Raw genomic sequence first — 22,786 nt, 5'->3', positions numbered from 1 at the left:
GTCAGTAAAGCATATTAAAAATAGATAAGTTTATTATGTTCTACCTCTTTTCCTTGGTAGTATATAATCTTGCATTTTCTTCTAGACTAGTTTCAGTTTCCTCCATTTTAAGTTCAAAGTTTAAAGTTTTATTCAGCAGATAGCAAAACACTTTGCTCTCTGCTGCGTCATGGCAACAAGCATGAAAACAATATGGTTGTTTCACACCATCTTACAATGTAAACATCATTCATTCAGCTATGAATTAGGAAATCCAGTTTCTAGTCCCAGGGCTTCTACAAAGAAGTATTTTGATGAAAAAAATCACTTAATCTCTCTGAATGTCCATTTCTTCCTCTGTAAAAATGAGATTAATCTCTAAAGTTCCATTTCTATTTTAACAGCTATCTTTCTTGTATTAAATTTTCGGATTCTCATTTTACCGCCTCGGATTTGAAAATCCACCTTTATTTTACACTAAATTCCTGTACTTACCTGATGCTATTTTGGGACTTTTTAAAGTATCCATTGATTATTATTTATGTATGTTCTAGTTTCCCATTGTTGTATTAATTAGAGCATTGAAATTTGATGTATCTTTTAGGGCTAGTTTCCTATCATTGATTTGTATTTTTCTTTTCTTTATATTTGCTTTTCCATAAATTTGATTTGTCTACTTCCAAAAAATCTTATTGGTATTTTTATCAAAGTCATATTAAAGTTATGGAATAATTTATTTAAAAATTACATATTAGGGCTTCCCTGGTAGCGCAGTGGTTGAGAGTCCACCTGCCGATGCAGGGGACACGGGTTCGTGCCCCGGTCCAGGAAGATCCCACATGCCGCGGAGCGGCTGGGCCAGTGAGCCATGGCCGCTGAGCCTGTGCGTCCGGAGCCTGTGCGCCGCAACGGGAGAGGCCACAACAGTGAGAGGCCCGTGTACCGCAAAAAAAAGAAAAAAAAAAACCCAAAACCAAAAAAAAAACCAAAAAATTACATATTATTGACAGAGGTTTAAAGGAAAAATATCAAGTATTCAGAATATTATAATATGAGCAAGGGAACCAAAGTAAATCATCAAGCATGATTACTGTATTAATGAATTTTGAGGTAACTACTTCTGAAGTTGTGATAATATTTCTAGTGGTTTTGAAAGAAGCGTGAATAACTTAGGAAAGAAGGTTAAATATTTAATTCTCGACATATTTGGCTTTATGTGGTGACAGGGTACAAGTATGGCTGTGTCCTAGTAACAGTATAAAATACAGGTTAGAAGGTGAACATTTAGGTCTAAAAATATAGTTTGGAATTATTTGTGGAAAGAAAAATTGGTTATCTCAATGGCACACACCTGTGAAGTTGTAGAGAAAGAAAAGTACTGTCAGCCCTCCCTATTTGCGGGTTCTGCATCTGAGGATGCAATCAACCGTGGAAAATTTCAGAAGAAAAAATTCCAGAAAATTCTCAAAAACAAAACTTGAATTTGCCTTGCACCTGGCAACTATCTACATAGTATTTATATTAAGATTATAAGTAATCTAGAGATGATTTAAAGTTTATGGGAAGATGTGGGTAGGTTATATGCAAATACTATGCTATTTTATATAAGAGACTTGAGCCTTCAAGGATTTTGATGTCCTCCTGGGCTCTGGAACCAATCCCTCACAGATACAGAGGGATGACTTTAAGTGAAACCTCATAATATTGGGAGGAAGAAAGACTGATCAGGGAGATTCTGAAAGAGAAGTCCTAGATATGACAAACCGATAAAACTACTCGAGTTAAGAGTATGTGCTTTATTAGTACTCAGAAAGACTAGAAGGAAAAAATAAAAGGAAGGACACTGAATTCAGCCATAATGCTTATTCAGTCACAGAGACTATTTGTGTAGTGTTTTTGTGTTATCAACAATGATTTTTCTTAGTCAACTGTATGTCATAGAACCTATGATGTGATATTTACCAAGTTAAAAAATGAACACATTCTGTTGTTGCACAACTTTCCTCTTATGACTGGGGCAGTTATCAAGGATATAGGTAAGAAAGGAGGGAAAAGTGCATTAATTGAAGACATCCCATGCATATTGGTTGAATGAATGTCCTGCATGCTTAAGGGAGAGAAGAGAGTTTAAAAATCAAGATTATGTCTGTATCATCTGGAGATCCTCTTGGAACTTCATGGTCTATTGAAGGTACGAAACTGCTACACAACCTTTGCAGTGCCTGCAAGATCTACATGGATTTATTAATGTGAAGAAGTTAATCATTTGGGCACTACCATGATGTGAGAGTTACACGTTTCATTATATATTTTCATAGATTTATAGGGCAATAGGGCATAATGAAAAGTATTTTCCTGAATCTAGTCAGCCTTCAAATAAGGCCATATCAAATCCAAATCCTCTTTTAACTACTATTGTTTCTCTTGTTTTTTCCTATCCTTATGTCTAAAAGAGAAATACTTAAAATGCTAATAAGCCACTGAAACTTAGAGGTTTTTGGTGTTTTGTAAAGTCTGTATACTTGGAGAAATCCACTTGTTTGTTTAGGCTTCCATATCTGTAAAGATGAGGGATTTATTTCTTTGATAGCCCAAGATAAATGGGACTAAAATGCTAGTTTAACTCTTAATTACATGTAAAAAGGTTCTACAGTTATTGGAAGGAACAGATTTTCTTCAGATAGCCGTACAGTGTTGCCTTCCTTTTAAGCCTCTGTTTACTTTCTCACCTCTGTTGACTTATTCAGCTTGTAACCTAGAAACCAGCTAAAAAGGAAGGAAGTCAGAGATGTGTATTTCTGGGCAGTAACTGGAGTAGTTTCCTCTTCCTCTAGCCTGGTTAGGCTGCCAGAAAAGACCTTTTACCCAACCAAAAAAAAGAAAGAAAAAAAAATTTTAACAGTAGCTCTTCAACTTCCTTCCTTAATTCATTAAGGAAGGTATAAGCCATAAGAAGAACCAGTTTAAAGGACTGAAATGCTCCTCGCCTCAAATTGGTGCTTTTCGCTGTCTGTAAGGTGATATTTAATACCATCCCTTATGAGTTGTAAGAACAAGAGAGAATTAAGGAGACTTGATGTAAAAGCTGAGCAACTTAACGCTTGCTACCAAGTGGTTTCTCTGTATTGTTACTTCACTATTTTTATTTGTGTTAGAAATTTGCCAGCGTACCAGACCAAACTCACACTCATATATTTATAAAAATATTTATTAAGGCCAATTTAAATATTAAAAAGATATTTATGGTTTTCAACTAGTTGCACTTGTACCCTTTATTTGCATTAAGAATCAACTATGTAGTATTTATATCAATGGAGAAGCATCTAACTTTAATGCAGCTCTGATGTAGTATGAAACAAAAGTGAATGGTTTTTCAGTATTGACATTATTTTGATTTTATAAAAATGATTGAATTATGTATCATTAGCAATATATAAATATTGTGGCATTTGGATTGTTAGCTAAGTGTAGGCCTTAATGCTGTTTGATTCTGTAGGGGACTAATAGTACTTGAGGAACAAAGACATGTTTTTAAGTTAATAACAACACATATAGTCAAACTTGAATTTATGTGAGATTGTAAGATGAATCTTGTGAAATATTTAACTCATTCTCTAATGTACAGTAAATTGTAGAAAAGTAGTATGATGTGTATTTAAAATTTGATAGTCTATAATGTAATAATCTGAATCAAACATTTGAGGTTGTTTGTGGCTCAGAATAAGGCTGCCATATTACTCGTTGTTTTTCTGGAAACTTACATTGAATTCTTTTAATTCCATATATGTTTTATGTTCACGTCTTAAGTAATTAATTATGAATGAATTATTGGGATGCTGTATTTTATATTTAGGCTGCGTTGGGTCTTCACTGCTGTGTGCTGGCTTTCTCTGGTTGTGGTGCACGGGGTTAGTTGCTCCACGGCATGTGGGATCTTCCCAGACCAGGGCTCGAACCCGTGTCCCCTGCATTGGCAGGTGGATTCTTAACCACTGTGCCACCAGGGAAGTCCCTTTACTAACATTCGTTGAATAATCATTACCCCTCTCTTTCATCCTTAAAACAGGATTGATTGAGATTTTAAGTGCAATCCATAATAGACTAAATTTAAAATATCTGCTTTTCAGTAGTTAACCTGATGTTTTCTTTGAAATGAAATTGATACATCTGGAATAGATTTAAAGGGACAGGGCATTGGCTGGTGGCTGGAAGTTTTTCTTTTAACATAATTTGATAAAATGGTTGTGTGTGCGGTATTTAAAAAAATCAGTGTAAATTTTAAAATTTATTGAAATTGAGATACCTAACATTGGAACAAATTTATAATAAAAGACCATTCACAAACATCATTAAAAAATAGGTGAATGAAGATGGTGTTTCAGAGACACTAGTCTGCCACCTTCTTGGTCTGCCGGCTTTCCGAATAAAGTCGTATTCATTGTCTCAAAAAAAAAAAAAGGTGAATGTTTTCTTGCACTTGCAGATATCTGACATTCTTTGTATTCAGTGTGTTTATTATACATACAGCACACATCTCAATTCAGACTAATCACATGTTAGGTGCTCAGTAGCCATGTGTGGCCATTATAGGTTTTTATAACTGTAAACTATTTAAATTATTTTTATAAACAATGAAAATGTTTCAGGAATATTTTTTAATCTGCCAAAATAAACATTACCGGTTCGTTTTTCCTTTGAGTAAAGTGTCAGTGAAATTGTTGGTTATGTCATTTGATTTAACTTAGATTATTACTCCAGAAATGTTAAACTGTTTTTTTCCCTGCATTTTTAGAAATATCAGTATATTTCTAAGGAGAAATGATTAAACAAAAAATAAACTATTTACTTGAAAACACACTTGAAAGTATTTTTGATGGTTTAAAGTTATGCTTTATTTTTTCCAGCTTGAGAGATATTTACACATTACTTGTTTTCTGCACTTTCTCCCCTTGGTAAATCTGGAAAGCAGAAACTTTGTATTTGCATTTGCTTTATGAAGGAGACAGTAAACTTGAGCTCTCAGTCTCGCCACTAGTCTGTCTTTGTCTGTTGTTAAAATTATGAGCCAGTCTCTATGGCGCAGCCAAATGAGTAATCACCAGTAATGTGACTCGTGCTGGAAGTGACTCCATCAGCACCTGTGACGGAGGATTAGTTACAGTTTACAGAGCACCGCCTCTTCCCTTCTCTCAGTGTGCCCTAAGCCAAGTAGTCGTTCTCATTTGGGTGTCTGCACTGTTGGAAGCTACTGCAGTGTGTTTCCACGCAGAGTACAGTGGGAAAAGGCTTTCTCTAGCTGATGGATGGCTGTTCTCTCTATTTGGAGTATCTTACTGGTTATGTAAGCGACCTCGGGAGAAATTATCCTGACCCAGATCGGAGGATGCAGTAGTGCTTCAGCTGCAGGATTTCTTAGTCGTTAACACCACAGTGCTGATGACAAAGAGCGAGTTGTAATCCTCATCACTGCCAGGACCGAGCCAGAGCAGACAGAAAATCGTCATTTGGTCGTCGGAGACTTGTTAGGTTACAGCCTCTGCTTCGTTCTGTGGTCTTGGCTTTTCTTACTATACAATGACGACGCTGCAAGTAAGCTTAGAAATGCTTGGTTTGAGAGACATTTGCCTGTGATTTTTTAAGACTTAAGAAGTATTTAGGTTAGATTAAAAAAAATACTGCTCAAGAACAAAATGGAAATGTCAGCAATACTTCTTGACCTTTAAAGCCTTGTCGTGGATATATGAGATTTAAAGATACTTTAAAATTCTCAAGAACAAAGTACGGTTTGTATTTTTCTGCTTCCTTTTTCTTTTGTCTTAATTTACATTTGGTTTTGCTTCTCAGCCTTAGGAATTAAGGTCACTGTCTTTTATAGATCCAGCCTTAGTGTTCTTAGTTTTAAGAATTTTTAACGATTTCATTTGTTTAGGAAGAGATTTATTATGTGTGTAGTAATTTCATAACACTGTCAAGATAAAAAAAAAGACCTCAGTTGTTTAAAGTATTATAGCCGAAATGTTTTAGATTAGGGTTTTAGAATATAATGTGTTAAGGGAAGTAGGGGTGTTTGTTTTGTGAGGGTTTTCTTCTGTGGTGTATTCTTTTCCCCACCCCCAACTTGTTTTCTAACAGTATCGTGTTTTTCAGTAGACCTGCTTGGGTGGGAATTTGGACTTTGTTCTTTCGAGTCACTCCAGTCTTTTTTTTTTTTTTAAGACTAAACCTTGACTTCTGAAATGTATCCTAGATTGTTTTCTGCTTTAGTATTCCTTTAGGGAGATTTATATCAGATTTTTGTAGTTAATGAGCCTGCTTTTTTTCACTTGGAAAAGGAATTGTTAAATGTTAACTGGAGATTGTTAGAAACTCAGACTGTAGACATAAACTCCATGAATTTCCAATTAAATGTTAAATTATGAGCTTTAACATGGTTTGTTTGAGCAGCTGAGTTATGTTTGAGAACTGCAGCTGATTTATTTTAAAAATGTCTTTTCGAGGAGGGCTCATCTGTTCGCCTCTTCCTCATGTGAATGGAATGTGGTGCAGCATGGAGCCCCAAACAGGATACAGTTGTTCTAAGCATTCTTCCTATAGCGTGGTAGGCCCTACTAGAAATGCAGGCTCTCAACTAAGTATTTATTTTGGCTTTATACTATTTTTAAAGTACAGTTAACAAAGACAAAGGACCTTAAAAGAACTCCCAATCCATTAATAAAATTGAAAAAGTGTTTTGTTTAATTGGTAGTTTTAATTTGGATTTTCAAAGGCTTTTTTCAGCATTAGAATAATAGTCTTTTTATGATTAGGGCCATATTCTACTGTGACTTTCATCAGATGGTAGCTCCTTGCTTCCCCTTAGGCTGTGGAAGTTCCTCATAGAATGGTATATCTTTAGAGTCTTGAATTACTTAGCTATGCATGAGTTCTAGTTTCTTTACATTCCAGTGCACCTAGACCCATGAAATACTTACTACATAAAAATCTGTAGGATCCATTCGCTTTTATTTAAATATTTTTTATTTTTAAGCTAATAATGTCTTTGAAATGGTTATGTTTGACTTGGATACAAAAGTTAATAATGGTTACATCATTGACTTGCCACTTTAGGGAATCAGGATGTATTTTTAACTCTTAGTCTTGTATGTTGTTTGTCTTTAATTTTTCCATAAAGTACGAACAGTTGCATATTTTTAGGGTTGCTTGTTTAATACATATTAAAACATTTCTTTAACAAGTACTATAAAAGTATTTATCGGCACTTGGTGGGAACATATTTTTAGTTTGAAAGTAATTGCACATTTTAAAATTTACAGGTCGTGGCCCTGTTTGCTAATATTTAAGAAGCATGGTATACTTTTGAGTTCCATTTGTACATGGTTATTATAAGTCTTCATGTATCAGAAATAGACCATTATAAACCAGTCTTTTAACATTTCTGATAGCTAAATTCTACCAGTGGCTTTCAGTTTAGATACCCTAAAATGAGAAATTCTTTATTTTAGCCTAGAAACTAAACCTTTGTTTTTTCTAACTCAGTAATTTAAATTATGATAAATTGGCCTGTTGAAATTTACCCGTAGAACTCTGACCTACCTTAAAAAGCTGAGTTCTGAGAGGTTCTCTTCACAAGAATGTTTTTCATATTATAAAATGACTAGTTCTCATAGGAAATGCAAACCACCTGTATTATTTGCGTAAGAAAGAGGCACTCAAGACTGGAGAAGTTTACTTTTTTTCCAGATCCTACTTAATTGAATTGTATCTTTAGCCACTTAGATAATACCTTTTGTAGACCTTTTTGTTAACCTTCCCAAGTTGATCCGACTTGGTACTGTTTAAAAAGAAATAGAGCATTTGATAAAGTTCAAGGATTAAAAGTTCTCCTGAGAAGGTGCCAGTGTTTTCTAGTTTACTAAAAACTAAACAAAGATATAATATGAAAATGTTACATATTACACTAAGGAATTTAGTTATGGTAAATGGAAAATGTTAGATGGCAACAGTAGCAGGAGATAGCTAAATAATGGGGGAATGTCTGTTTTGAAAATGTAATTTCTCACCCCAGTAAAAATACTTTTGATACATATGTAGTACTTAAAAGGTTAACCCTAGGACATGGGAGGGAGGATATTACTGTGACTAGGTTTTATAATCATAAATACTGAAAATAGGTGGAGGTGTAAGAGAATTTTTTTCATGTTAATTTGTGAAAGAAGATATTTATTAGTTCATGGTGTGGATAGTGTAGAAATAAGGCATGTTTAAAATATTTATTCCTCTGTGTTCTTAGCTTTTTCAAAACACAGACTCCTCAATGAATCGAATTGAAAGCTTTAAAAAGAATTTCTTAAATAGAGAAATTAACTGCTTAAGAGCCATTCTGAATTAAAAATCTTGAAGAGTTTTTCCCCAGAGTGTTTATTAGTTATGATTAGTAAGATGTTAGATTTATTTCAGACATAAATAAGAGAAGGGGGAAATACAGTGGCTTTGGATCTCCTGGGGATTTTTACTGTCTGTGCCGAAAGCTTTGGTTTGCATCCAAATGGTCGCAGAAGTTGCCTGTAGCAAGAAAGATTTCCCCATGTGATATAGGTAGTTTAGCAACTTAGTTCCTTGTTTATTTCATTTTCCAAACTTAGATTCTTTTATAGTAAAGCCACTATATGTTTTTAAGATGGTGGAATATTTTTTAAGTTTTAAAGCAGTATCATGGATATAATGTATTTGGCTTTTATTCAGACTGCGTCTGTTCGAAAGTGATTGTGATAGTCATAAGAAAAATGCATATATAGTACCTTTATTTCCTTCCTTCCTCTTTCTCTCCTGCCTCGCTCACTCCCACCTCCACCCCAAGATACGAGTAAATTTCTTTATGTAAAAGTTGAGTCTCCTTTAAAACAATCAAATGACCATGGATTTGCTCCTCCCCGTTCCCCGCCCCGCCCGTGTTTTGTTTTGTTTTTTAATAGTGGAAATCTGGAGAGACTGCTGAAAGGTCGGTTTTGTGTAATACTTCTTACCTCCTTCTTTTCCTACACCCTTCCCCCATGCTGCTCTTACTGAAGCAGCTGGATTTTTATTTGTGCTTGGGGCAGGGGCGGGGATGAGTAGTACATGGGGTGGAGTTAAAAGACCAGATGCATCCTGATCATTTAAAATCCTTCTTGATGTGAATGAGCTAGGGAAAAAATTACACATGTAAATCGTAACTACTCTGTTTTATAAAGAATAATACTTAACAATATTTTAAAGAGTTGGGGTAATATGCTCTCCTACCCAGTTTACTTTTTCAGAAGCAATTTCTCTTTTTTCATATTAGAAATTTTTATACACATGTATATTTGATTATATCCCTCTTTTAAAATAAACTGGACTTATACTGGAATTTTTTCATATAATTTCTTAAAATCTTCATTTCTTTTAAATAAATAGAAAGTACTCTATTATATGGATAAAAGCATCACTTTAGATTATAATATGAAAACTGATATCAATTGGTATCCTAAAACCATTATGATAATGACTTTAATAGATTGTATTTATATATACCCCTTCAAATTTTGAGGATAAAATCCAGAAAATAACCATTAGAATTTTTTTTTTTCTCTTACCAGACTTTCAAACCCCTGGTTGAAAAAAGTATACCTAGTTCAATCACTGCAGTAGAATTCCTTGTAGATAAACAACTGGATTTTTTAACTGAAGATAGTGCCTTTCAGCCCTACGAGGTAAGAAATTTTACGTTGCTTTAAAAAATTAACTATTCACTAAACTTCGCTGATATTCAGATATTGTTTAGAATATTCAATTCTAGCTAACATCAAGGTGTATAATAAACCCAGTGCATCTGATAAATTTTGATTATAGGATAAATGATTTATTTATCCAGTCAAGAAATATATACCGAGAACTTACTATGAGCCAGCCAGCATCCTGTCGCATGCACAAGTGAGCAAAATAAAAGTCCCTGCCATTCTAAAAAATGTTCATTGTTAGAAAATAACTGGTTAGATATTAGTATAAATTATCTTTGTCTCCAGCCCTAAAGGTTAAGAATTGAGTCATTAATGTAATTAAATGAGATTAGTGTTTACTATATACATTCATATCAGTTTAGCATAATAGTAGTTCATTTTCTTTTTAAGTGGGAATTTTCCTTTAGGTTGTCATTAATTGAATTGTTCAGTTTCTAAATTTTAATTCCCAGTTGTTGCAATTTAAATACAAATACACTTAATTGGAAAAAACGTTCTCTAGTAGGTTTTTAGATTTAAATCATGTAAAGAAACTCATATCAAAAGTAGTAAGCTAAATGTTTTTTAAAATCTCTAGTTAAGTTCTATCAGTTAATTTTTTAAGATTGAAGTAAAAATGCACAGAAGTTTGTTTTCTTTGTATATTTGGATTTTAGGTTGAATTAAATCAGTATATTTTATAGGTTTTTTTTTTACTTAAATGTTTAAGATAATATAATAAGTGCCTTGAAAGAAAGTATGAGTGAACTAGTTTGACTTTCTTTTTTTTAATAGAGCTGAAAGTCCATACTCCTATTTCATTTCAGAATAGTTACTGTTTTTCAAAAGTAAAATATAGAGGCATTGTTTCCATGGAAAGAACAAGAGCTTGAGTTAATGAGCAGTGGTTTGCTGTGTGTGAAGTTATAATACTTAGGGAATTAGTAGTGATGTGCCGCTTTTATTAGATCTACCAAAAGTAGATGATAGTTCTCTCAATTAAATGTTATTTCTTACTTTGAAGTCTACATGGGTATGTTTTTGTCTTTCACATTATTTTTCATAGTTCATTAAATGGCCTCATTTTTGTACTGTTACCTTTTGCTCTTTGTTTGCAGTATTTACAGCTAAAAATTCATAGCAATTCCAGTTTAATATTGGAGGTGTTAGAGCTTTTCCCTCGGGTTTTATTTTGTTTTGGTTTTGGTTGTAAATGCCATTTAGCTTGCTATAGCCTTATTTGTCTCATTTCTAACAGTCTTTTAGTGGGAATTAGACTAGGTGAGTATAGGTAAAAATCAAAGGAACCTTCTACCTCAGCATTTTAATTCTGTGGCTGCTGATTAGCACTGTAGAAGCTTGGATTTGATTTAGAGAACTGAAATCATTATGTAGAAAATTACTTTTAAAAATAAACTCTTACCAGGTGGCCTAAAACTCTACAACATGTTTATTAAAATTATAGTGATTGAAAGAATTAGAAATAAAGGCTTAAGAGCTAAAGTCTTGTTTGACTTGGTGATGTGTATGATTGTCTTTGTTAGCTATTTATATTTTCCCTGCTAGTATAGGTAAGTTGACCTCTGGCCTAGAAGGATAGGATCTTCCAAAGGTGATGTGATTCACTTGACATTTTAACCATTTGTGCTTCACAAATAATGTGAATTCTCAGTTGTAAGAGATCAGAAGGAATTACACTAACAGCACTTGGTTTAGGATCCAGCATACCTTAATTTTAGTGTTTCTTAAGAGTTTTAGAAGTAATAAATGGTATACAATAAAGCTTTTTTGTATGCATTTTAATTTTTATATTTAATGTTTTTTAACCAGGTTAAAAATATAAAAAGTTTCTCTATTATGTAAATTACTGACAGCTACTGTAATTTTTTGAATGAAAATTTACTTCAGAGACTGAAGATGGTTTAGTCTAGGTTTTCAAAGTTATTTATTTAAATGAATTTATAAAATATAGACATACTCTACATAAAGAAAATACTTTTAGAGTTCATGTAATTAGAGTGGCTTTATCCCACAATGCTTTTCTCTAACCAGTTGTCCAAACAGTACATTAAATTCCTTGGCATGTTAAACATGGCAGCTGTTCCTGGCATAGATTTTGTAAATAGTGCCTTGATAAATCTTAACCTTAGGGTAACCATATGTAAGTCGAAGGGCGTTTGGGGAAAATTGAACAAGCTTTTAAAATGGTCTCCCTGTTTTTTTCTCATTTCTTTAAATTTCATGAGGCAGTTTCTTCTGAATCTGGGTGTTAATTGTCCTTTGTAGACTTCTTATGTGGGATGGGGAAGAAAGTCTTCTTTGGAAATGGCCTTTCTGTATAGAGTACACCTAAGTTTTGTTTGAAAAATTCCCACAAGTGATGCTTCATTGTGAATCTGTTTAAATAGTTTTGTACTGGGAATTCCCATTCACCATCTTTCTCCTTGAGTGCTCAGCATTTTATTCTGTAGTAGTACGCTCCCTTTAGTTACCTTTATAGTGGTGCAGCCCTATTTTTTTTTTTTTGTTTTTGTTTTGGTATGCGGGCCTCTCACTGTTGTGGCCCTCTCCTGTTGTGGAGCACAGGCTCCGGACGCGCAGGCTCAGCGGCCATGGCTCACGGGCCCAGCTGCTCCACGGCATGTGGGATCTTCGCGGACCAGGGCACGAACCCGTGTCCCCTGCATCGTCAGGCGGACTCTCAACCACTGCGCCACCAGGGAAGCCTCCTATTTTTTAATATGTCACAATAACATATATTGTAAGGTAATGGTTAGGAAACAGATGACTCAGAATTAATACAGATCCTTTCACTTTTAGGTCACTGGTTTGCACTTATCTCTCTGAATGACTTCAGTGTATTGAGTATCAGATGGCATGTATTAAGTTAATTGATTTGTTCTTTTTTAAAAATATTTATTTATCTATCTATCTACACTGGGTCTTAGTTGCGGCTCACGGGATCTTTTAGTTGTGGCATGTGGGATCTAGTTCCCTGACCAGGGATCGAACCCAGACCACCTGCATTGGGAGCATGGAGTCTTAATCGCTGGACCACCAAAGGAAGTCGTGGTTTGGTCGTTTTTTTAAGTTACGTGCGGTTGGTGGATCCGGGTGCAACCATCATAGATTATAGTTTTCAGTATTTTGGAAGGCAAGTTGAATGAGGAGAGAAATCAAATCAACATTTTATAGACAATATAATGAATGCATATTAATACATTGCTGATGCAGCGTACCATGGTATTGTTAATTCTGTTTTTTCCTTCCTTTTGCACACAAATGAGTTTCTGCTTCCTCCTTTCAGATTTCCTGATCATGCCTGGCTGCAATTAACTTTCTTTGAAGTAAAGGGGGAAGGGAAAAAGAGAGGAAGTAGGAGGGAGCTCTTCAGATTCTATGTCTCTCAGCTGGCTGGGAAGGAGGAGGAAAAAACAAATTATTTGTTCTTAAAGATGCTTTTTATAGTTTTCATTTTTTTTTTTAATTACTATGATTTCTGTGGTATGGTTGCTTTACTTTGGAGGATGAGTACAGAAGTTTTAAAAAACTTTCCACTAAAATTTGAAGTTTTGATCAAGTTCATGTAAAAAAGTTTGATAATGAAATATGAACATTGAACTTTTAGCATGATTTTGAAATCATCTTGTCCTGGATTTTGGCTTCTGGCCATGCACACACCTGCAGTTTTCAGGTTGGTTGCCTCATAGAAGATGTAGAAGAGATTATTTCTTACCTGAAAATCGTACATGACTCATATCAATTAATCTGGGTTGGTCTGGCTTGTTAGTCCACTGTTTTCTAGGGATCACAATCCTTTTTGCTTTTAAATGTAATAAAGGAATAATACAAAGCGCACTAGTTGAAAACCATTAAAGGTTTGAAGCAGAATGTGCTGGCTTAAAATTATACCCAATGTCTATCTTATTGTATATTAAAATACACTGTATTGGGTTGGCCAAAAAGTTTGGGTTTTTCTGTTTTCTTACGGAAAACCCAAACGAACTTTTTGGCCAACGCAATAGTAAAGAGGTATTTTCCCTACAATAAGGTAGAATCATCCTAGGCCTGAAGGAATGAACCTATTTGAAGTTCTTGGTCATTATAATGTGCTAAAAGTTCAGAGATAAGACTACTAATACTTCAGTTTCTATCATTGCAAAATACAGACATTGAACTACTTTACTAAGTCCTTGATATAGTACTATTGTGCTGTGAATTGCTGGTTGAAGGGAATGCGTGGAGCAAACCTGAGTATTTTCTTAGTTCCTAGACTAAAGATTGATTAAGGACTTGAACAGAGAAGAGTCTTATATTATTTAATGCAAGTGTCTGAACTGTGTTGGGTCTGTTTATCATTGCTATATGCTCCTTCAGTGAGAAAGTTGTTTTTTCAGTTGGAGTCTATTTTGAACCACATTCCATCATTGATTACATACACTTATTGTCTGCAGTTTGAGAATATTCCTAAGTTAGTTGTTGCTCAACACATCTGGTTTACTAAAAATAGTTTAAGGAGTGGAGTGTAGCAGAGACATATATGTTTTTCCTTCTAAATTTTTGTTATTTGGAATTGCTTCACTACCAGGATGAGATGAGTTTGAGTGAGGTGAAATTTAGCCTTCAGTCAGCCTAGGTGAACAATCAACTAGTTGTTTGGTTGTTACCTGCTCAATGTTATATTTTGTTGAGTGAAGTATTTGACATAAGTGAGCCACTGAAAAGTTTGAAAATCTTGTTGGTAATAATTTGGCTTATAAGCAGATTTATCCCCCAGAGAACTATGTCGATATTGCTAATAGTTTAGAGAGGAAGTAAACAGAACTTCATTGTTAGTATTGCTGTGGTGGGTAGAGAAAAGACAACTTTTTTGCCCTTTTCTTTACTCTCGTTTCAATTTGTAGTATAGATATATCACTTTAGACCATTTTTACACTAACATTCCTGTAGAGGAAATGAGAATTTGACCTGGTACAGGATTTATGTAGTTAGGTAAATGTTTCTGTCCCAGAATTACTCTCAGATTTGTTCTTTCTGGTGTCAAATTACTGCTCCCTCATTAATTTTACTAAAAGAAAAAAATAAATTGACTTTCAGAAACTGCCTAGAAAACTGTTGTTTTATTTTTATGATAGAAATCGGTGGGTTTTTGTTTGTTGTTTTGTAATGATAACTGAACTTGGTATTGAGAGATAGGTATTTATAAGAAATAACGGAAGTACACCTCCTATTAGGATATGGGAGTGGAGTGTGCTCACACCCCACCCTCGAGAATGAGAGCATCTGCTCCTGAGTTGAGGTGGGGAGAGACGGGCTCAGAACAGAAGTTCCACTTACTGTTAACTCCCTTGATTTTTTTTTTTTTCCCAGAAAGGAGTGTTTAAATGGCAGTTTTATGCTCAGACTCTACTTCCCTTTGATTTACCCTTGAAATTTTTAAATGTCTGGTGTTAGAAACATCCCAACTGACTTCATTCATTTAGCAGTTATTTAAATTATGTGGTTTCCCTATTCATAGCATCCTGCTTAGGTGCTTGATGGTTTTCAAAAGTTGATAAAGGGACTTCCTTGGTGGTCCAGTGGTTAAGACTCTGTGCTTCCACTGCAGCGGGCACAGGCTCAATCCCTGGTCAGGGAACTAAGATCCTGCATGGGAACTAAGATCCCACAGGCCGCACTGTGTGGCCAAAAAAATAAATTAAAAAAATAAAAGTATAAGTCATAGTCCTTATTAGTTTCCAAAGAGTTTATAATCCGTGATAACAACTTAGATTTTTTAAAATGTCCTTGAAATAGGTTTGATTTAAGGAGCCAAAAATGCATAGTAAAGACTTAAGGAATACAAAAGAAAGAAGCCAGCAGAGATTGAAATGGTTTAAAGAAGTATCATGAAGAGGGTTAAACTTGAATGGGATTCTTCTGAATGGAGATGGAAGTGAAAGATAGGGAGAGAGAGGCAGACATTTAGCAGAAAGGATTGCGTGATCAATGATGAGGTAGATTTAGGGGTCAGTAGAATATCAGTCTAGCTAGAGAAGAGAGTTTGGTTTTGAATATAGACATCATACCAGAGAAGTAAGTATTGTGGGGTCAGATAAAAGAGGAAAAGGATTGCTAAGTACAGTTACTAAGTGACTTTTATCTTGTGGGCCCTATGAATCGTTGGAAGCTTTGAAGCAAGAGAATAACAAAAACAAAATTTTCAACATAACAGTGATATCTGGTTATTGTACTATATCAGAAGGAGCTAATTGATGGCATCTTTTGTCTTAGATAATCAGCCTAGCTATGAATTTTGAAGTCAATTCATGCAGATATGGTTTCAAATCCTAGCTTTGCCGTTTGCTAGCTATGTGACATTGGGAAAGTCTAAAGCAAGCTCAGTAATTGGTTCCCTCATCTATAAGATAAATATACTATCCATCTCAGAGTTAGAAAGATTAAGTGAATGACACATTTAAAATGAGCTTATTACTACATAGAAACTGCTCAATAGAAGGTCACTGCTATTTAGACATGCTCTAAATCTCCCTTTTTATAGATGGAGTCTTAAACCTTTGTGGTAGATATTTGAAACTCCTTTCTCTTCTTACCATATGCAGCCATTGGACATTTCTCTGCCACCATCTGCGCCTCTTTTAACAATCTGTTTTATTTGTCTTCTCTGGAACTCTCACCATTCCTTCTGCAGCTGGTGCTAGATAAACTTTTTCGGTGTTGGTACAAGCCATGGTCACTGTGTAACAGAACATGTCTTTGTAGTAGTATTTCTTCTTCCCTCTCCCCCTTTTTAAAAAGTATATTTAGATAAGATTCCTCAGTGACTTCTTAAACTCCTGTTTTAAGAAAATGATATTAGAAAAGATGCAGAACCCTATTGTGGGATTACTCTCCACAACACATCCTTACCTTTTTCCCCCGTGGGGAAAGGCATAAGCTCTACTTGCTGTGATAGTTATTTTTATCTCAAAAAGTATAAGTGATATGCAGCAAATTACAGAATTGTTTTTCTTTGTTTGGCTCTGGAGGGAGGCCATGAGGATGTAGTACTACAGTTTGGAAGTCCTCTTAGCATTGAATAAGAGTTGGTCTAAATGACCTTTGAAGTTCCTTTCCAACATTTAAAGCCATAATTCTGTGAACTTGCTCAGTGTGGGAAAACAAATATTTCTGATGAACATTAACCTGATCAAGTTAGTCCCTGGCTAATGATTTTAGTCTCAGGGATAAAAGACATTCAACCTAAATCTAGGTTTATTTCAAAAGAGAGAACTATTAAGCCAGGCAGTGCCAGATGCAAATCGAAATTATGCAAAACTGGAATAACAGGATTGTTTGGATTAATAGTACCTACTGAGAGCTTTCTTTCTATTCTGTATTTTTCTGTATCTGTTTCTGAATTATATTTTGACAGAGTTGAGCACGTTCTCAGTTAGTCCATGAGTTTTTGTGTGCATTTCACTTTGCCTTCATATTAGCATTTGATTGAAATTAGAGGTGCCTTGTTGCCATAATGTCAGTAAAAATGAGAACTGTGAGATTGTAGGATATACACTGTGCCAAGAGTATAAAAAATACAGGATCATAGCCATAGCTGTGAACTGATTGCTGGTGGAATATTGGCTTGGTAGGATCAGCATCTGTGGGCAGGCATTGGCCTGGGGGGTGGTCTAGGAGATGAGGCCAGAGCAGGAAGCTGCTATTGTGTAGTGCTTGGCTTTATTCCATTTCTAGTCAAAAGTGACAGCTTGCAGTAGTGGAGCCAAGCTGAAGCCTAGAAAGTAGAATGGACTACAAGAAAAGCAGAACCAGAAGCTAAAACAGAATCATTGTTACTTCCTTATTTAAGTAGGCTTTTTAAAAATTTTAAATTGGTACATCATGTTTTAATATTCAGTAATTTTGCTCTGCATCCTGTTTAAATACTGTTATCTCCCCCCTGCCTGCATGATTCTTTATTGCCATAATTTCAAAAGAAGTTGTGAAACGTGCTTAAGGTCCTACAAATCAGGTATGCCGATGTGTATTGTCTGCTGCTATTAAAAAGGGAGTTCTTCATTTGTAAAAATTGGTTGCAAAACTTGGTGTGTTGAAAATATATTCATGAAGTTCAGGAACATGTTATTTTGACTGAAATTTGGCTCACGTATGAGCTGTTCTGCAATATTCAGATTAAAAACATTTATAAGTCACAGTCTGCGATAGTTCTCTCCTGGTCACAAATCTGCTATGATCATATGCTGAAAAATCTGCCAGTCCCTTTTTAATTTTTTTGTGGCTGCTGTTATGAATTTAAAGTATGTGAAATTATGCTTGTAGACATCAGATTCCAAAGATTCTAAGCCATCACTTAGTTTATCATTGAGAAAGATTTCTGCCAATTTCTTTCTGCCAATCAAAATAGGTTGATACTGTTTACTTATTCCTTTTGCCCAACCGGGAATTCTTACTAAAGCACAGCCATTTTATTTAAAAATCCCAAAGTCAAAATTTTATTTCTCAGTGCGCTGTTAATATTTTACATTTATAAGGTTCAACATTTTCCAAAATATTTCCAAGTGCCTTATTTTAGTTAATTCTTAAGTTTACCTTATGAGGAAAACAGATTATATTATTATCTTAATTACATATAATGCTTTCAGGGTACATATATGAATTTATTTAATTCACACAAGTCTTTGAGAAGTCTAACTTACAATGGCTAGGTGGCAGAAATGGAAACCCATTTAAACTAGATTTAATTTTTAAAAGGGGGTGGTGGGCCTGTTAGAAAGATACAACAGGAAATGTCATGGACATCCACTGCAGAAAAGTACAGCTGAACCTTACTTGGAATGGAGTCAGGAACTAGAAGGTCAGGAACTCAAGTTACATATTTCTTCTTCCCCCCTTCCTCAGTCTTCTTTCTGCAGACAGGTTTTTCTGCTTAATCATAGGTTTTGCTTCTCATAATACTAGTTTCCACGTGACTTTTGTGTGTCAGTGTCAATTCGCCCACCAGCTCTCCCTCCTTCGCAGGACCTTTTAAGTCTAATATTTGTGTTAATTGGTAAACTAGGGGTGGGAGTGTAGGAGGATGAAAGGCTGAAAAGAGAAGAAGGAAGAAATATGAGGAAGGGAGAGAGTATGTGATAGCAATTTTTACAGGCAAAGAAAGCGAGGTTTAGGGAAGTTGTGATTTGGCATCTACCACTAGGTTCACACAGCTAGTGGTAGCCTAAACAGAACTTGAACCAAAAACTTTAGATTCCAAGATGTTTTTTCTACTATGCCACCCTGCCTTTGTTCGCTATCAAACAGGAAACATCTCTTATTTGCACATCATTCTTTTGTTTGGCACTTTGTTATTTTTCTTAGGGTTGACATCTTTCCTAAATATAAGATTAAATTTTTCCTTAATTTTATTGCCTGCACAATCTCCCTAGACTTTTCAAATACTGGCATCAAGCTATACCCCAAATCTGTGCATCATTTTCAGACTCACTTGTTCCCTAGGCAAGAATCCAAACAGATTAAGATGTTTTGCTCTCTCCCACTTTTCTCAGCTGCCTAGTTTTCTCTGTTTTGCTCAAAGATTTGTTCAAAGTTAAAATTGAAAAGCAATACTTTAAAACAAAGCCCTTTTAGCCTCTTGTTAAAAGGGCTGTCTCTAAAATCCAAGTCCTTCTGGGCTTCAGACTAAAGGCAAAACAGCACTAGCCCTTAGTCAATAAAATAACGTTTGGGGGCTCTTTATTCATATGTTTGAGGGCCTGCTGTGTTGTATTCAGGCATACAAATACACTACTCAGAGAGTTTATAATCTAATGGTGGAAGCACATGGAGAAATACAAATGTAAATATAGGCAAAAGATAGTACGTAGCGGACACCAGAGAGGTATAAGGAATCTTCCCTGGTTGTGGGAGAAGTAGAGGATGCCCCTGTCCTTAGAATAGGTGACCCCCTAAGTTGTCTCAGGATGAATATAAATTAGCTAAGCTACTAAGACAGCAGGGCTGGTTAAGTGCATGAGATGCAGTGAATAAGCAGAATGGGTGTTGGATGGTCCACTTACATAAACTCTAACCCACCTACCTTTCCTGTGAAGGTGGAATGGTGACTAGTCAGAGACATTTTAACAGTTTTTTAGTTGAGTCAACCATGTGATTGACTTCAACCCTCACTGTCCATTTGGAGTAGAGGAATAACGGGCATTTGTTTAAAAGAAGGTGACAGTAAAACCATTTTAACCATTTAAGTGTACAATTCAGTGGCATTAAGTACATTCACAGTGTTGTACAGCCATCACCACTGTCCATTTTCAGAACTTTTTCATCATCCCAAATAGAAACTCTTCATTCATTAAACAATAACTCCCCATTTCCCGGTATCCTATTCTTCCCAGCCCCTGGTAACTTCTCTGTTCTTGGTCTATACTTTCTTTGCCTATTCTAAATACCTAATATAAATGGAATCCTACAATATTTGTCCTTTTTGTGACTGACTTATTTCACTTAATAGTATGTCTGTAAGATTCACCTGTGTAGCATGTGTCAGCAGTTCATTCCTTTTTATGGCTGAATAATATTCCATTGTATGTATTTGCCGCGTTTTGTTTATCCATTCATATGTTGATGGACATTTGGGTTGTTTCCACCTCTTAACTGTTGTGAATAATGCTGTTGTGAATAATGGTGTACAAATATTTGAGTCCCACCTTTCACTTCTTACGGGAGTATACCTAAGAATGGGATTGCTAGAGCATATGGAAATTTATGTTTTACTTTTTGAGGAACAACCACACAGTTTTCCACAGGCTCTTCACCATTTTACATTCCCACCAACAGGGTTCCAGTTTCTCTATATCTGTGAGAACACTTGTTATTTTTCATTTCCTTAATAGTAGCTATTCATTGCCTATGCTTTTAGTATCATATCTGAGAAATTATTACCAACTCCAACATCAAGAAAAATGTCCCCTGAGAGTTTTGTAGTTCTAATTCTTACGTTTAAGTCATTGACCCGTTTTAAATTAATGTTTTAGATAGTATAAGGTAAAAATCCAATTTAATTCTTCTGTTTGTGGATATCCAAGTTTCCAAGCCCCATTTGTCCTTTCCGCATTGAATAATCTTGTCACCCTTGTTGGAAATCAGTTGACCATTTACTCTAAAATTTATTTCTGGGCTTTATTTTATTCCTTTATTGTATATGTCTACTTTGATTACTTGAGGTATCTGTCTTTTCCACTTTTCTACAACTGCGTAATTTGTCCAAATGATGGTTAACCCTAAAGATAAATCACTTTAAAATATACTGTTCTGCTTAACTGTTGACATTTTCTGAAGCACTTGTCAGTGTTTGGAGTATAATTCCTGTCATTAAATTATTAGGTGTAGACCTGCCTTTTAGAGAAGCTATGTTTTTAAGATGCAAGGGAAAAAGTTCAGTGATTGTTGAATGTAACATACAGTCATTCATTTACTGATTTGTGCTAGTTACTTTGCTAGCTACTGGGGATTTAAAGACAGATAAAATACTTGGTTCTCTTTCATGCCAGGGGGAGAGATTTAAATATAATTATGGCAACGTGCTAAAAGTTCTAAAGTAGAGGTATGTTTATAGTGTTCTGTACTGTGGAATCAACTGATGTAGTAATACCAGCGATTTGCCTGTTTCTCTTTTTTTGGTTTTACTTTTTCTTAGAAGGCAAGAGTTTAGAAGATGGGAAAGAGATAAGGAAAGCTAATAATGTTTCACAATAGGGTACCATGTTAGGATTCTCCAGGGAAACAAAACCATAGGGTATGTGTGTGTATACAAGTATGTGTGTAGGGAGAAAGGGGATGGGGGAGGAGTTTTAAGGAATTGACTCATGCACTTGTGGGGGCTAGGGATTCTGAAATACACAGGACACACCCACAGTGGAAATTCTGGCAGGAGTTGATGTTGACTCTGAAGGCAAAATGCTTTCCTCTTTGGAGGACCTCATTCTTTTTTCTTAAGGCCTTCACCTGATAGAATGAAGCCCATGCACACTGTAGAGGGTAATCTCCTTTACTCAAAGTCTTCTTCTGATTGAAAAACACCTTCACAGCAACATCTAGACTGATGTTTGACCAAACAACTGGGTACCATAGTCTACCCAAATTGATAAGTAAAATTAACGGTCACAGGTACTATTTGGTTCTTTGTTTTATAGTGAATTGTAGGATGGTGGGCATTTCTGGCTTTCCAACAGTTAAATGCCTTTAGCACCTCTTCCTAGTTATTATGTTAATGGGAAAAAACATCTCCACACAGTTCCAGTGCCCTCCGCCACTTTATTTAGAGCTATTGGAATATAAATTAAGACACCTAGAAAAGTGGAAGCCTTCAAAGCAATCTTGTCAAGTCAACTTAGAAGTGGTCAGCAAGCAGTGGCCTGCCAGATTCTCTGAGCACCCTAAAGGTGAAGAGGCATCATTCCTTTCTCAGTGTTACAAAGCTCTGCCTCCTCTTGAGTCTTGATAACTGTGAGGTTTTTGTCCTGGCTGATCATAATCCTCTACCAATTCAGTCTCATTCCAGACCAAATTCTTACATCGCTCGCATTCTTGGAGATCTTTAGACCTAGTTATTTGATAAAGGTTATTAATTTTAAATGGTTAATATCTTTCCATTGTATTTGTACTTATATAGGGATACCTATATATTGCAAATCTATAAGTATGTAAAATAATAAGGCTTTTAAAAATTATATTTATTCAGTGCTTCTCTAAATGTCCTTTGCCTGGAAGTCAGGTACTCTACATAGAAATGACATGTTATTGTTTCCCGTTAATAACCCTTCTCCCCTCTGCCATTTATAGAGTAGCCATTTGGGGAAATAGAAAATTCTGTATAACGTGGATGAGTAAGGCCTGGATATATAAGACCTCCTCATGTAGAGTCTTCAAGCTTAAAGGCCTTTAAGACATTATACAGTCTTCCAAAAATGCAGTATCTGAAGGACCTCAGAGGGATGAGGTTTTATGTTGTTTCTCCCACATTCACTCCTATTTTCAAGGAATTAAGTTCCATCATATATTAACAATTCATTCCAATGCTT

The 22,786-nt window shown here is 35.2% G+C and overlaps 1 protein-coding gene across 11 annotated transcripts in view; it reads left to right on the top strand.

The window, feature by feature from the left end:
• JMJD1C (jumonji domain containing 1C) overlaps positions 1–22,786 on the top strand; it is a 314,148-nt gene that overhangs the window by 223,241 nt on the left and 68,121 nt on the right. For 8 of the 11 annotated variants that reach the window (XM_022560594.3, XM_089897544.1, XM_089897537.1 and 5 more), the window contains exon 3: positions 9,597–9,710. The exons of 1 other annotated variant lie outside the window; for it this stretch is intronic. Coding sequence is in view for 7 of the 10 variants with exons in the window: in XM_089897537.1 (XP_089753663.1) it covers positions 9,597–9,710 (114 nt within the window). In the remaining 3 variants the exon portion in view is untranslated. Of the gene's footprint in view, positions 1–5,127; positions 5,758–9,596; positions 9,711–22,786 lie in introns of those variants that run through there. 2 more of the 11 variants (XM_089897542.1, XM_089897545.1) reach the window with 2 other exon arrangements.

The sequence above is a fragment of the Delphinapterus leucas genome, chromosome 16, assembly GCF_059928025.1.
Source record: "Delphinapterus leucas isolate spDelLeu-1000000601 "Yukka" chromosome 16, BTC_Dleu_Yukka2, whole genome shotgun sequence".
Classification (NCBI taxonomy): Eukaryota; Metazoa; Chordata; class Mammalia; order Artiodactyla; family Monodontidae; genus Delphinapterus; species Delphinapterus leucas.
This window is presented reverse-complemented; position numbering and strand designations above follow the sequence as displayed.